Source organism: Hypomesus transpacificus, chromosome 3 (genome assembly GCF_021917145.1).
Source record: "Hypomesus transpacificus isolate Combined female chromosome 3, fHypTra1, whole genome shotgun sequence".
NCBI lineage: Eukaryota > Metazoa > Chordata > Actinopteri > Osmeriformes > Osmeridae > Hypomesus > Hypomesus transpacificus.
The window spans coordinates 1,273,633-1,288,966 of NC_061062.1; the positions used below are offsets into that span (position 1 = coordinate 1,273,633).

General features: G+C 45.9%; 1 protein-coding gene across 1 annotated transcript in view; it reads right to left on the minus strand.

Moving 5' to 3' along the window:
• The window catches only part of LOC124488559 (latent-transforming growth factor beta-binding protein 2-like), a 39,280-nt gene extending 27,999 nt beyond the window's left edge, over positions 1-11,281 (minus strand). The window contains exons 1-2 of the mRNA XM_047051251.1: positions 10,376-11,281; positions 7,555-7,628 (exon numbers count right to left, since the gene is read on the minus strand). Of these exons, the coding sequence (XP_046907207.1) occupies positions 7,555-7,628; positions 10,376-10,806 (505 nt within the window). The 5' untranslated portion in view covers positions 10,807-11,281. The remainder of the gene's footprint in view (positions 1-7,554; positions 7,629-10,375) is intronic.
• Positions 11,282-15,334: the final 4,053 nt, after the last annotated feature.

Consider the following 15,334-nt stretch of genomic DNA (forward strand, 5'->3'; position numbering starts at 1 on the left):
TGAAACAGAGAACAATAGTTCAAAGGAAACTTGTAACCCTGCTCAAAACCCAAACTGCAAAAGGCAGCTCAAATCTGAAATATAAACAGCCTTTTTGGAAAACCATGACCAACTAAATGGTCATGATAAAAAATGTAAAAAAAGCTTTTGGGATTCTAGATTTTCAGGGGTGAAATATTCTGTCTTTAAGGGTCAGGGACTGTCTAAAGCTGTTAAATGGGTCAAGTGTTCCCAGTTTAAGAGGGATAAGAACGATATCACGAGGAAATTAGCGTTAAAGTGCATCCATCAACTCAGGTGGAAACGAGCACCCCTTAAGGCATTTCTCCGGAAGTTCTCTCTGACAGAGGGAAGAAGAGATTGAGCATTATTAATCCAATCGCTTCTGGATGGTAATAGTTTCAGAATAGTTTCAGATAATAGTTTCCTCTCGTGTTAAGGTGTGGCTTTCATCCAGTGCTTCACTTTAAGAAAGTGAACCAGTGGTTCTGGATCGCTTCTGCCTCAGACCTCCTGCACGCTCCGTGCTGCTTGCCTCTAATTAGAACCAGCAGGGGCAGGCAGCTCCATACTGACTGAGGCTCCAGGCTCTCTTCACAATGTAGTCTGTGGAGGTAATGGTTCACAAAATGGAGGTGTGTATTTCATATCCATACTCTCGTTGAGTCCCAGTGTGTGTTTTTACCTAATACAGTAGTTGGAGTCTTCCCCCCCCCCCACCCACCCACCTCCTGATGGAGGGATTGTGTTAACCTGCGGGTGACCCATGACATTGTGTACGTTACTTTTAGCCGCAGTGTATCCTGCTTTCTATGACCCCCCCGGTCTGCCTCGATCAGGTTTTAATGAGCCCCATACTGAGGTGGTCTGGAGGGGGTGAGCCCGGCCCGGCCCCGCCCGATATGTGGAGCCCTATGCTCCCCTACACCCACAAACCCCCCCTTCCCCTTGAGAACGCCACAACAGGTTCCATATGGGCCCGGAGCGGGAGCCGGTGTGATATATGACTGGCTACGTGTTGCCCCGACAAGCCAGAGGCCTGCATGAGAGAGAGAATGGCTGTGGGAAAGTGTTTACTGTTTAGTGCTGCAGAGTAGGGCCGTGTAAGACCGTCAATCAAGCCTGTCTTTGCGTGGAGGAGAGCTACCAGTGACAGATCCCTGACAGAGTTACATGTCAGGGTGCCGGGAGAAGAAGGAAAAGCCACGGTCGTTAGAGAAGGCAGGACTGTGCACCTTCAGCTTCCCATGACCAGACCACTGCTGCTCCTCTCCCCAGAGACCCAGCGCAAACAGCGGCTCCCACAGCACGCAGCCAGTCCACAGACCGGCAGCGAAGCCTCGACTTGTCATCGGCAGGAAGACGTCAAGACGTCAGGAGCCGCCACAGTAATTCATTCCTCACCGTGCGATCATCCATGGTAGCAATTAGAAAAACATGTGGCAGACCGAAAGAAGGCCAATTGCCACCTAGGAACAGCCAGCAGCTGGAGACGAGCCGACAGCACTCCTGGTTTGAGAAGACAGAGCGAGCGCTAGTAGCACAGCCCTGGAGGTAATGATGGGCTCTCAGACCAGGGTGTGTGTATTGATTACAGGATCTGTCTAATGGCCTGTAAAGTTCTCCAGGCTGCCAGAGAGAGTTATGCCCCTGGACCGTGGACCGTGTGACCCCTTGCTTCTTCTAGTCAAGCAGAGGAGGCCGACACGGCTGTCTGGGTGAAACCACTTCACCCCTGGCTGAACACCGTCACCAGAGAGCTAACCCTTTTAAAGAGCTTCCTCTGCACTTGTAAAAAGTGATGGTTTCACTTTTGATGGCAGGAGGGGGGAATCGTTTTTATCTTTACGTAAATAATAGCTCTTAGCTCTTTTTGATTTTGCTCTCTCCCTGATCAATGCTTTCCCTCTCCAAACAGATATTGGGTAATTTTTTTTATGTATGCCATAAACTGTTTTGTCTGTATGCTGGTCTTGCTGCAGAATCAACTGCCCTTTGGGGACATGAATGAATGAATGAATGAATAAATGAATGAATGAATAAATGAATGAATGAATAAATGAATAAATGGGATATTGGGTCATTTCAAAGAAATCTAGATGAGAAGACCTAAAGGGTCATATTTTCCACAGAATATTGGCTCTCCACATCTTTCAAACTATATATCTAACTCTTCCATAAAGCTAATGTATATAGCATCGCATGCTCTTCAAACAACTTTACGGACTATAAAGATCCCCTCTCCCAATGAAACGCCCATACAGGTGACCAGCTGACAGCTGATTCAGTCTTGATAAGGATGAGAGACTGGCCATGGAGTCCATGGAGTCACTGGAACAACCTCAGACCCAGTGGCAGCCATGGAAACATAGAAATCAAACTGCACCGTAGAAGTTTATCAACAATATAGGGAGCTGTGCTGAATTTCAGATAAAACATCCAAAATGGCAACAGAGATGTTAGGGCAAATGCGACTTAAATGTATTCATTTAACAAAATGAATGCTGTGAATTTACAGTACGTTTCTGAAGGTGCTGGTTTAAACGCTGCCCCATGTAGGTGGGAGGTAGTGTACGAGCAGGTGGACACATGGTGGTAGAGAGAAAAAGCAGATCCAAACTGTTTTTGGTTTCACACCAAACATGGTTGTGAGCTCCTTGGCTCTAACACCAACCCTAAGATGAGCTCCGTCCAAATGACCTGTTCCGTGGTGTACTGTACGTACCACTGAGGGTTCACACAAGAGGTACAGAAGATTAGCACAGACATCAATCTCCTCTCAGGGTCTGATGTAAATGTAGAGACAAACAGACAAGACTCAAATGAGTCAAACAGGATGTGTGTATATATATATATATATATATATATATATATATAACTGATCAGAAGAGTAACAAAGCCTGTAAGATGATCAAGATGATGGTTATTTCACACAGTCTATCGTGGTTTACAATTACAGGCCAAACTGAGACATGTTCAGGGGCCAAACTAAATGGTCCTGATTAGAACTTGCTGGTGAAGAATAACAGGCTGGACACTGATCACAGTCAGAAGTGACATCTTGGTCTGTAAAGTTATAATTTCCGTGTTTTATTCTCACAACACAGGTCTCCACACATCCAATTCATGTTCTGTAGAATGAGGTCACTGCCAAATGTTGGGCTGAAAGCGAAAGTCTTTTAACAAAACATACTCGATACCACTTTGGAAGGCTTTTCTCTTGCTCAAACATCAGTGAGGATGTGATGGAATTAAAAAAACATTCTATGCAGGAAATTTATATTTGAAAAGAGACGGAGAAATAAAGAGAGGCAGACTTTTTTCCACAGGGAGTTATTTTAGGGTTAGAGTGGGGCCTGGACAAAAAAGCACAGCAGGCCAAGAAAATCTGGAAGAAAATCAGAACTCTTTTTCTTTCACGTTTCACTCAGTCAGTCAAAAGCTGCTTAAGAGGCTGAAAGCAACTTCATCTCTCTTTGCGAGTGTCGCACCTTTCATCTGCCGTCTCCGCGGGCGACCGTGGGGGTGGCGTTTAGATACAGAACTAAAGAGTCTCCAAGGCCACACTGTCATGGATGGTTTTCACTCACGCACGGCACATTTAGCGCACGATCATATTCCACACTCCATTAGATACGCAGAAGCAAGTAAGAACTACAATTACTGGACAAACCTACTCTTTGGACGCTGACCAATCGTCTTTTCCGGTGTAGGGCGTTCAGAGTGAGCCAGCCAGCGCGGTGGGGATCCTCCATGCAGTGAAAGGCCTTCGACATTCAGACCTAATCTCTCCTCGTGTGCGGCAGACCATGTCATTAATCCAATTAACAAGGAGACCATGTCTGGAGGAGAAGCAATCGCAATGCTGACGACACTGATGCATAGTGACCCTGGCAGCAAAGACAACACGGTCCTCTCTGTCCTGCCAGAGCAAGTTCATCTTTTTAATCTAGGCTTGCCAAGTCCCGCGTGTAAACAGTAGAAGCACAAGGCTCTAAATGCCAGCTTTGATAGGTGGGGGGAATGAAAGCTAGTGAACCAAAAACAAACACCATAACAGGATATTTGAGAGCTCATTAGGCTCAAGGCTCACATCAGACATGTGTGCTACCTGGTTTCCCAGATACGGTTGTTAACCGAGCCAGGCCAGGATTGAGGCTGCTGTTGATTACAGAGGATAGAGATGTGAGAAAGGACACACTTTTGGCAGATTCTTAAACCAATGATGACCTTTTTAAACCGACATTTACAATGAGAGTAATACTACAGAAGAATTTAATAATATGATACAATATATATAAAACACTACCTGTTACTGAAGATAATGTTTTGTTACTGTCCTGAATGAATGTGTTTGTCTTTTTAATCAGGTGCCAATCCCCTTTAGACATGTAACTAATAGTCTCTTTTGATTTGAGGTTAACTGCAAGGGGACTTGGTTATTTTGGAAACAGGTCTCTGAGGATATTTATGATACAAAGCAAAGGAATTCCAGTAATCCAATGTTCTGCTTTTCGTGGTGGCTATTGTTCACCAAGGTGTGCTGCCTTCCCCTTGCTAACCATTTCGGTCTCATTTTACGACTCACTGACTTGCTGGTGAGTCACTAACTTGCTTATTGATGCTTCGATAGTTCTCCAACGATCAATTAAAATATTGAAAGTGATCAAAATACTTTCACGAGAGAGAACTGATGCCATCCTTCATGTCCTATTTCTTAGCAATATCCTCAATTACTTTGATGTCTCCTTTGATTCAATTGGCACAAGTACAACTATTTATCAACCAGTAATTTCAGTTTCATCACAATTAAATGTTTAGTCGATGGGATTAAGTTTAGGCCAACTATAAACAGGACTTATGTTCAAAAATCATAAATCCTGCTGATGGCACACCTGTCTCCACTTTACGGCTTAGACCAATCAAAACAGCTTCACACAGAACGGCAACCAATGGTTGACAAGACCATGCTGACAGGATGTTCAAAGATGGGGTTCAAAGTCGAATACAAATTTATTGTGGACAACTTGGTCACAAAATCACTTTGTACTCATAAAAGTAGTACCAGTTAATAAGATGAGGCAATTACCAACAAAGAACGTTTCATTTCTTGTTATTGTTGAGCGCGCCAGTGCACAACATCCAAACTTCTGACAGATGCGACATATGAAGAAGCACGTCTGTGGACCATCCCCCAGAGTTTACAACAATGCAGAGCCAACACCAGACCTCTAGGCCTAAGACCAGGCAGGACTGGCCACTCTGCAAGTCAGGCTCACAACAGTCTGTACACTCCAAACCAGTTCAATCCTACTTGATGTCTTCTAAATCTCCCCAACTGAACCCCAGCCCCAGACCCAGCCTCAGCCCCAGACCCAACCCCAGACCCAACCCCAGCCTCAGCCCCAGACCCAACCCCAGACCCAACCCCAGACCCAGACCCAGCCCCAACCCCAGATCCAGCCCCAGCCCCAGCCCCAGCCCCAGACCCAGCCCCAGACCCAGACCCAGACCCAGACCCTAACCCAACCCCAGACCCAACCCCAGACCCAGCCCCAGCCCCAGCCCCAGCCCCAGACCCAGCCCCAGCCCCAGACCCAGCCCCAGACCCAGACTTCTCTCCTATCCCTGCTCCTACACCATGTAGCATTATCTCAGACCCATCAACCTGTTCCTGTCACTTGTGCTCTGACTGCAACCTGACCTCTGTCCTCAACCTGATTCAACAAGGAGGATTTACACAGCAACCTTATTTTTCAAGACATTCAATCCACCGTCCAGGGGTGAAAGTTGTAACTGATGGATTTACTGTAATATGAGGCATTCATTCAATTCCTTCTCCTAGGATTTCCTGGATGTAATGAACCAACGACATGTTTTCACTGATATGTAGGTTGGCAGGTTTGTGTTTTCGTTCTGTCGCACCGAGTTACCCTTCTGCATGGACAAGCCTCAGGAGCTTGAGGAGCCCAGAGAACGATCAACAGGCCACGCTGGTGACCGGTGGGTGGGGTGTGCATCTCCATGGAGGGCTCCCATGAGGGGGCTCCTAGGGCAGGCTTGTGTTGGCACCATGCCGGCCCGGGGCTCAGAGTGTGGGCTGCTCCCAGCTGAAGGTGCCCTCCAGTCACGCCTGGGTAAGAGCCAGGATCCTAACGCAGACCAGATGCTCAGCAGCTCCTCTGTGAGTCACACGGACACTTTAGAAGGGACCTGCTACTTTGCGGTGGGCGGTAAATATTTGGCTGTTGGATTTTAGTAACTCCAGCTCTGTTTTAAATGTAATTTACACCTTGGTAAGTGTGCCTTTAGCTGGGGCTTGAGAAAAGGAGTCAGTGTGGAGGTGGGAGGGGCATGGAGGGTGGGAGGGGCATGGAGGGTGGGAGGGGCATGGAGGGTGGGAGGGGCATGGAGAGTGGGAGGGGCATGTACGGTGGGAGGGGCATGGAGGGTGGGAGAGAGAGAGAGAGAGAGAAAGAGAGAGAGAGAGAGAGAGAGAGAGAGAGAGAGAGAGAGAGAGAGAGAGAGAGAGAGAGAGAGAGAGAGAGAGAGAGAGAGAGAGAGAGAGAGAGAGAGAGAGAGAGAGAGAGAGAGAGAGAGAGAGAGAGAGAGAGAGAGAGAGAATTGGAGCAGGGGGAGAAAGTGGAGGGATGTGTTTCGTGAGCTGTTGCGAGTGTGGGTTTCACATTCTGTGCTTGTAAAACATAAAGATAACTCTTTCTAAAACAGCTTCTTTTAAAACCTGTTATTTCATCCTGCAACAAGAACTAGACGTCAAACACGAAAACCTTTTAACGTTTGCAGACGGAGAGACAGAGCGAGTGATTTTTAGAGAGTGATTCTCAACACTGAACAAACATTTAAATGCTCCCACTAGAATGACTCCTGAACAGTTAACCATTAACAGTAAAATTACAGAAAAAAAACTTGCCAAATGTCAAGAATGTTACAATGAAAAGCAAAGCAACACTTTAACGCTGTTAAAATCCTGCCGAAATTGCACTTTAAAAAGTGTCCAATTATTAAATCACGCTGGTATCTGCCATTCTGGTTTTAATCGTACGGCAGTTAAGGCATCCAATAATGCTGTGGTCGTATTAAAAAAGGGCAGTTCCACCCGTAACCAAGAGCTTGTGTCAGACAGCCAGCTGCTAAGCACTGGTAATTTCCTCGCTAAGATTCCAAATGAAAGGAACATGCAACTCAGCATGACAAACATGACCATGAAGCCTGTTACATTCCGAAAACATTTCCACTTCCACAACGCAGATATTATGCATCTGACTTTGTCGTCGTTCAGTCAGACTTCAAGAAAAATTCCCTTCCAAGTCTTAGCATGTCTGTTTCTTCTTTAAGCTGGATAATTGTCACCAATCTATACCCCCCCCTCCCCCCAGCCAGCCCCCCTCCTGCTAAAGATATTTACAGTCTTGTCCATAAAAGGTTCTTACTGGAGAGGACGGATGGTCCTCGTTAATGGGAAGGGCATGGTCAACCCACGGGACACAGGGACTATTGTTTACCGAGGATCCATGATTGGAGTTGAATACTTACGCTTGATGCAGCGACTCGTCCCTGCAGCCTGCGCCCAGCCGGAGCAGCACTGCTGGCCTCCGCACACGTTGGGCCTGCGAGACAGAAAAGGGCACGGCTACGTCAAACTCTAACCATTTTTATACGGCTCTTTTAACACAGAAATGTCACAGAGGGCTACACATACGCCCACATAACTGAAACCGAAAACAATCTAAACCCTCAAAGAAGACAAGGTCAAAAACTCCCAGGAGAACTCATAGAGAGAAGGAACTGAAGTAACCCAGGGAAGTGCGCTTCAGTGAGGGATCCCCTCCTCCAGACACGGCCGGGAGAGTGGGATTCACTACAGCAATGCCATGTTGAATACATAGCACCCTCAGACTCATAACTCAAGACATAATAGTGTTTGTGGGTCTCCCCCCCCCCTCCTCCACATTCCTTGGGACAGATTTGATTCTGAAAGACATCGTGAAGGCAGGTCCTTTCATGTGGGCACCTCGGAGGTTCATCTGTAATTGCGTTTTGATCCAATAACATTTTCCAAGGCGTAGCTTGAAACCCCATCAGTGAGTGTGTGGCCTCCCAGGTCCGTCTCTGCGGAGCAACGTCTCCGGGAGAGAGCCTCCCATGGACCCGGGGAACACAACCCTGCCCGCTCATTCATCAATCACACTAAACGAAGGATGACAAGTTTCAAACGGTTATAACTGCATTCTTTGCATTCTTTAATCGGCGGAGGGCAGAGCGGGCAATTTTGCACAATGAGACACATGAAAAGGCAGCACACCACAGGAGAAACCTAGCGCAAACGTTAAACCCCAGCGACTTAAGTGCCGCCATATATCTACGCCCCCATCACCTCTTCACTGTATGTTCATGTAAGTGGACGTCTGAATCATGTAAATGCTGTGTGATTTGAGTGATGACTCACAGACAAAGGGCTGGTTGGATGGGAGGACGGAGGTGTTATGGTGAAAGACAGAAGTACTAAATTATCTGCCCTGAGGCTGCTTCTCCTGCTATTCCTTCGTAAGAAGATATATGGCACTGACAGAAGTCAAATGTTCTTTTGGCAAAGCTCAACCGGGAGTCAATCCTACATACAGATACAACAGTGGATGGCAGGAATCAAATTTGTGTCTAGTTTTACAGTACATTGAAATACATCCCAGTGAAGCCATGATTTAGCAGTTGTTATGGGAGGTGGAGCAGAGCTGGTTCTTTCCCTGACAGGAGCGGGGATACAGGAATACTGTGTGACCTTTCACCTCCCTGAGGGCAGCACTGGAGACCAGCGAATGAGTAAGTAGAGGGAAGTCCGGGTGGAAATGTGTCATGCACAAACTGTACACACTAACGAGGAGCACATGATTCATTCAACCCAATGATTCAGAGAGATGTGGAAAGAAACATGTGAATTACAACAAGGTAATGACTCTGAAGATTTACAACACCTTTAGATGCGCTTTAAAACTCAAAGGACCTTTTCAGTCAAGACTGGGAAACAGAGCTTCTGGTGTAATTAACTTTGGCCTTTCTCCTTTGGTGCAAGAAAACAAGTTTGATTCAATATACAGCTGAGTTATTTTCTTTGCACGCTGTAAATATTGTTAAGTAGGGCACACAGATCCAAACTCTGAATTCTTGCAGAGAAAAAAGAAAGATGTTTGTGGTTTTGGTGCTGTGTTTCGAGATGGAACGGGCCCCATAGTGTAGTTAGGCCCGGAGGAAGAAAGGAGGGTTGCAGCTCAGTGGAAGACAATGGAACAGAATTGAGCAGATTGATGATAGACGGAGACCATTGCTGAGAAGACTCTGTCAAACAAGTAATCATCAGATATTCAGGACTTGATGTGTGTTTGTAGTGCTGGAACCAAGCAACAAACCCATAAGATCCAGGTTGAAATCAGGGCAGGCTAAGTTGGCCAATCCAGTCAGTGCTCTAACAGGCTTCACAGATGTACAGTATTCTATATGCTCTAGACCAGAGAGCGTGTTCACATCCGCCAACAGATGCTGAACCAATCAGAGACCATCCTCACACTGCTCATAAAGTGGTCACATAAATTGTCCATATAAATAATTGTATTCTTATGGGGCATTAGGCTGTTATGAAATACTCAATACCATTTCATTTACATCTATTGTCTACAGCCCCTGGTGAACTCCTGCCGCCCTGGTTAATTATTACGCTTTTCTCTTCTATGTGTAAGAAGTGTGGTTCATTGTGGTTGGGAAAAAGCCTGTAGCTACAGAAGGGTCCCTTTAGCAAGAATAGAAGACTTGAATGGAAACAACCGATGGGTCTGTTTGGAGTTAAGTAAGAAAAAGACTTTCAGCAATGAGAGAGGACCGTCGGAGAAACAGGTGTTTTTGATCATTAAGTGAATTTACAAATGTGCATCAGCCATAGGCTGTGGTAGAACCACTACATGGCTGTTGGCAACATGGTGGATCAGCAGAGCTTAGGTATGGAGAAACACACACACACTACACACACACACTACACACACACACTACACACACACTACACGCACACACTACACACACTACACACTACACACACACACACTACACTAGACACATCACAACTGTTGTGATGACAAGGAGAGAACTATCCAAATTGGGACCCTCTGGATTTTGAAGCTAGGAAGTTCATGTCCTGCAATGCCATTCCAGTACATTCAGGTAATTGTCATTTATTCGGCTGGAGAGACCAGACTCATTTCATTCATCATTTCACCACCATGAATGAGACGATTGTGTCACTGAAATGTCCTGGGGCTTAGGAAACATCCACATTTAACACTTTATTGAGACGTTTGACTGAAATTCTTACCCGACAAGACGCCTAGTCTTTGATGAACTGTGTTTGTTAGCCTGTCTGGAACCGATTCTGGGTCTGGGCGGTGATGACTGGTGGGTGCCAAGTTGTCTAGGTGTTCGGACCGCACCGCGAGCTAGTGTGGCATCACCCGCCATGCGAGCGCGGTGCACTTCAGGTGCACTTCCGTCACCTCTAGGTGGTATGGCCACTGCTGCGTTGTGAGAAGACACCGAGGAACTTTCACTGGACGGTTTGGCGGGGACAGCGTCCTCGGGTCTCCGCGTGGAATGACCTTGGCTTCTCGCTTGAGACAGTAGCTGGTCCCACATCGCTCGGGCGCCTACACCATCCTGCATGCCATCTGCTGATTCTTTCTGACAGTCACACATTCGCACAAGTGCAACGGAAAAAAACACTAAAACTAACATTAAAAAACGGTCCATTATGTAATCGAAATGTCTTTTTCAAAATTGCCGCGGAGGCTGCAGTCACACTTTTATCGGGAGCCAATCAAAAAAGTCGTATAATTTAACAAGACGATATCCTCTTTCTACTTAGATATCTGTCCATAGTGAGCAAGTGAGCTTTCCACAGGATGCAACTTAGTCTAGGCTACCTATCAACTCAAAAATAATAGTAAAAAAAAAAAAAAAAGTATACAATTCGCCCTCGTTTAATGTGATATGTGGAGAAAAATTATGCCAATCTCGGATAAGTATTAATCCATCTGTTATAGTTCATGTTTTCCCTGTGCGGTAAGAGCACGGCCAGCAGAGCGGTTCCCGGGCTGAGCTGCAGCGCTGTTGCCTCGAAATGAAAGTAGGCTGTTAGAGCGTGTGTCGTTCTCCCGTACATATGACCACCTCTTCGGTTCTGAAGTCACCGGGAATGTTTGTAGGGATTGCATGCCTTTTACAAGAAGGAACTCCCCCTTTCGTGGTCTTATTGATGCGTACACGCACTGCCTCACCGCGCCTTTCTATTTTAAAACATGACAGCAGACACGTTTTAAGAACTTTTTAAAAACGTGTTACCACAAGAAACTACGGTTTGCGCAGTGTACACTTCAATTTACAGTTAAGCTCCGTTGTGCTAAACGCACGTGCCGTCCATCATTTGGACACTGCTCAAATCTTTATGCGGTAAAAGTTATTTAAAAGATTTACTAATTCGCAACTAACACCGTCGAAGTTATAACTTGATACAACAAGTAAAATATAAAAGAAGGGAAACTGTAGTTTGCTCACGGTTAAAGCCCAATTTGAGTTCTTGGAAAACTAGTGAGTTACATAACCGTCATCTCATTCATCTCATCTATGCGACATCATCAGTTTCCCCTCACAGTCTGGAAACAACACATATCTATACTCCCAGAAGTTCTTCAACAACCCATAGAGAGCTGGCTCGGTTAATTCAACCCACAAAGACGCACTTTGCCTCACATCCCGAAGGCTCATGCATGCCAGCTCCATTCCTATTCACCGTGACGGGTTCCAGCAGTCAGACCAGAGGGCTAGCTTAGCGGCCCGCTGGGTCTATACATCCATCATGAGTCATAAATCAATACTGGGAATATGTCTAACCCTCTGCAGCCAAGTTTAAAGGATAAACTAACAAACGTCATTAGATATCAGGAAATAATTAGTTGTTGTTTACCATAATACTGTCTACCATAATGTGTGAGAGTGTTAAGGAGAGCGAGCCAGATGTCTGTCCTCTTACAGTGCAGTACATGTTGCTTAGACACAGAGTCCTCCTGCCTCACCTCCATCTTGGGTGGTTTTACAACCAGACATTTCTTGTTTGGAGCTGAGCTGTGTACAAGACTGGAGCGGATTGAGTCTCTTCCTGCTCGCGGGAAATCGAATTAGAAAAGGGAGCTGTCTTACGATTCTCCTTGTGTCATACCAAACCTCTGGTCTGTTGCCTCAGAGTGCACAGCTTCCCAAGAACGACAAATGCCAGACTCACAATGTACAAACAAAGTATAGGAACCAACAGACTTATGTATTACAGTTGTCAATAAGTATGACTAAGTACACTTCCAACTGTGTAGAAAAATATGGATATAATGAAGGATATAGAGGGAGTCAGATGGCTGAGCGGTTAGGGAATCAGGCTATTACTCAGAAGCTTGCTGGTTTGATTCCTAGCTGTGCAAACTGATGTTGTGTCCTTGGGCCAGACACTTCACCCTACTTGCCTCGGGGGTAATGTCCCTGTGCTTAATGTAAGTCGCTCTGGATAAGAGCGTCTGCTAAATAACTAAATGTAAATATAGTGTGGTTCATACATTTCTGTGAACTGACCTGAGTTAGGGTTAGCACCGCTAAGAGCTTCGGGGTGGGAGCTCTGCTGTGCGACTTCAGGGCTCTGGGAGACTGTGCTTCTGGACAGCAACACTGCTTCTGGACAGCAACACTGCTTCTGGACAGCAACACTGTGCTTCTGAACAGCAACACTGTGCTTCTGGACAGCAATACTGCTTCTGAACAGCAACACTGCTTCTGGACAGCAACACTGTGCTTCTGGACAGCAACACTGCTTCTGGACAGCAACACTGCTTCTGGACAGCAACACTGTGCTTCTGGACAGCAACACTGCTTCTGAACAGCAACACTGTGCTTCAGAACAGCAATACTGTGCTTCTGGACAGCAACACTGTGCTTCTGAACAGCAACAATGTGCTTCTGGACAGCAACACTGTGCTTCTGGACAGCAACACTGCTTCTGGACAGAAACACTGCTTCTGGACAGCAACACTGTGCTTCTGTCTAGCAATACTGCTTCTGGACAGCAACACTGTGCTTCTGGACAGCAACACTGTGCTTCTGGACAGCAACACTGTGCTTCTGGACAGCAACACTGCTTCTGGACAGAAACACTGCTTCTGGACAGCAATACTGCTTCTGGACAGCAACACTGCTTCTGGACAGCAACACTGTGCTTCTGGACAGCAACACTGTGCTTCTGAACAGCAACATGTTGCGTGTGGATGGCGTGTGGATGTTTAGAGCAGACATGGACGTTGTGAAAGTAATGTGCAGCATCTGGAGTGACTCTGGTATGAACAGCAGGAGATTCCCCCTGGCTGAGACAAGCCCACGTTCACCAAGAGTCCTCACTCACGACCACTCTGCAGAGACCACCAAGACAGTCCTACTGGTTCTCAAGTTAAGAGACAGAACGATAGCTGCATTTCTGCAGTAAACAAGTCCTGCATGTCCACAGCTTACTGATAACAACTATGAAGGTTATATGAAATGGCATGATCTTGTGAACTAGTGAACTGTCACAGTACAATAATATCTCTGCAGCAGGGGTCATGTGAGAGAGTGTGCACCAGAGATGGGAAGTAACAATGTACAAATACTTTGTTACTGTACTTAAAAAACAAAAATCTAGTATTTTACTTCACTATTTCTATTTCAGCAAACTTTTGAACTTTCATTCCTACATTTTTTTTCTCACAAATATCATTATTTTCGGCTTCTTACATTAAAGCCAAGCTCATTACTTTAGTTTTAATCTTTAAACATGAGTGTCGTGTCTGTACTTCTACTCGAGTGAAGGATGTGTGTACTGCTGCCATGTCTGGTGTGCCCGTACGTGTGAGAGAGCGAGAAAGAAAGAGGTTGAGATGTTCTTTCGCAACGCTTTGCAAGGCTGTGAACTGAGAGGCCATTGTGGCCGTTGTGTCTGTATAGGCTGGCATTATGGAGCTCCTGACTTTTCATATTCTATGGGTGTGACACCTTTTAATCAATTCTGTCCGGTGAACAAAAACCTTGAGGCTGGCCTGTCAGTGAGGATGTCCCCAGAGAGAAGCATTTGCGTTTATTTGGTCGGAGGCACAGTGACTGACGTCCTGGTCACCATTAAGAGTGCTGCCTGGAGTTCAGAGTTCAAGTGTACCCATTGAAAACCCAAACAGTATCATTACGCCCAGAAAGTAGGGCCCTCATTGTAGCTGAGTATCAACAGTGCATTCTTAGCTGTGGCTCCAGAATTTTAAGTGTTCCATTTGAATTGCCCTCTGTGAGAGCTCTTGATAGGGGAGACCAATAGGGAATGTCAATCTCATCTACCTTTTGCCATTTGTACCAATGACTCCAGCCTTCTTTTCCTCTGACCAATGGTGGACACAATACAGATATTGTTCAGGGTAGACAGCAGTGAGGACCAGGGAAAAGGAGAACCAAATATACCACATATATTAGCCTCGGGGACTCGTTTTGCCACAGCCTGAATCGGATATGTGTTCCATGAATGCATTTTTTTCTTCATTGAACATGACAGCTTCTATTTGGATCGGATATCACGGGAGTCCTCTGTTGCTCCTACTGCAGATTATAAAGCGTGTGTTAAACAGACACTCCCCCAGAGGAAGCAGCCGAAGATAGAGGAGTTGGTGCGATGTGCTCAGGCTGAGCTGGGTTTCCCTGCCTGTGTGGACGAGGTGGTGTCAGCTTGGTGTTACAAGCTGGTCACATGGGCGTCATTTAAGACAACCACTTTCACTGCTTCTTTTATGAGATACACTCAGCCTTTTAATATTGCGGGGCCTCGAGTTCTGTCTTTAGAAAACTGTGAGAGAGGTGGTGGGATTCTGTGTGTGTGCGTGAGTGTGTGTGTACTGTTTAGTTTGCCAGATTGCTGCAGACAAAGTGGAAAAATGTATGAACTGTGTTAGAATGAGATTCCAGTAACACTAAAAAACTACACAGACCTCACCACCACTGGCAGCATAGCGCAAGTATGTCATCCAACACTGGCATTACATCTACACAGCATTGTTTCAGCTGAAAGACTCTTAATTCATTTGAGTTCTTTCAGGTTCACAAAGACTTCAGGGATGACGTGCTTCTTGAAAACTGTATATCAGGAAATGGATCAGATTGGGAATTTCCTAGTGGAACTCCCCCAAAACCTAACATTGCCTTAATGACAAGCCTCCCTTTGAAACTCTTA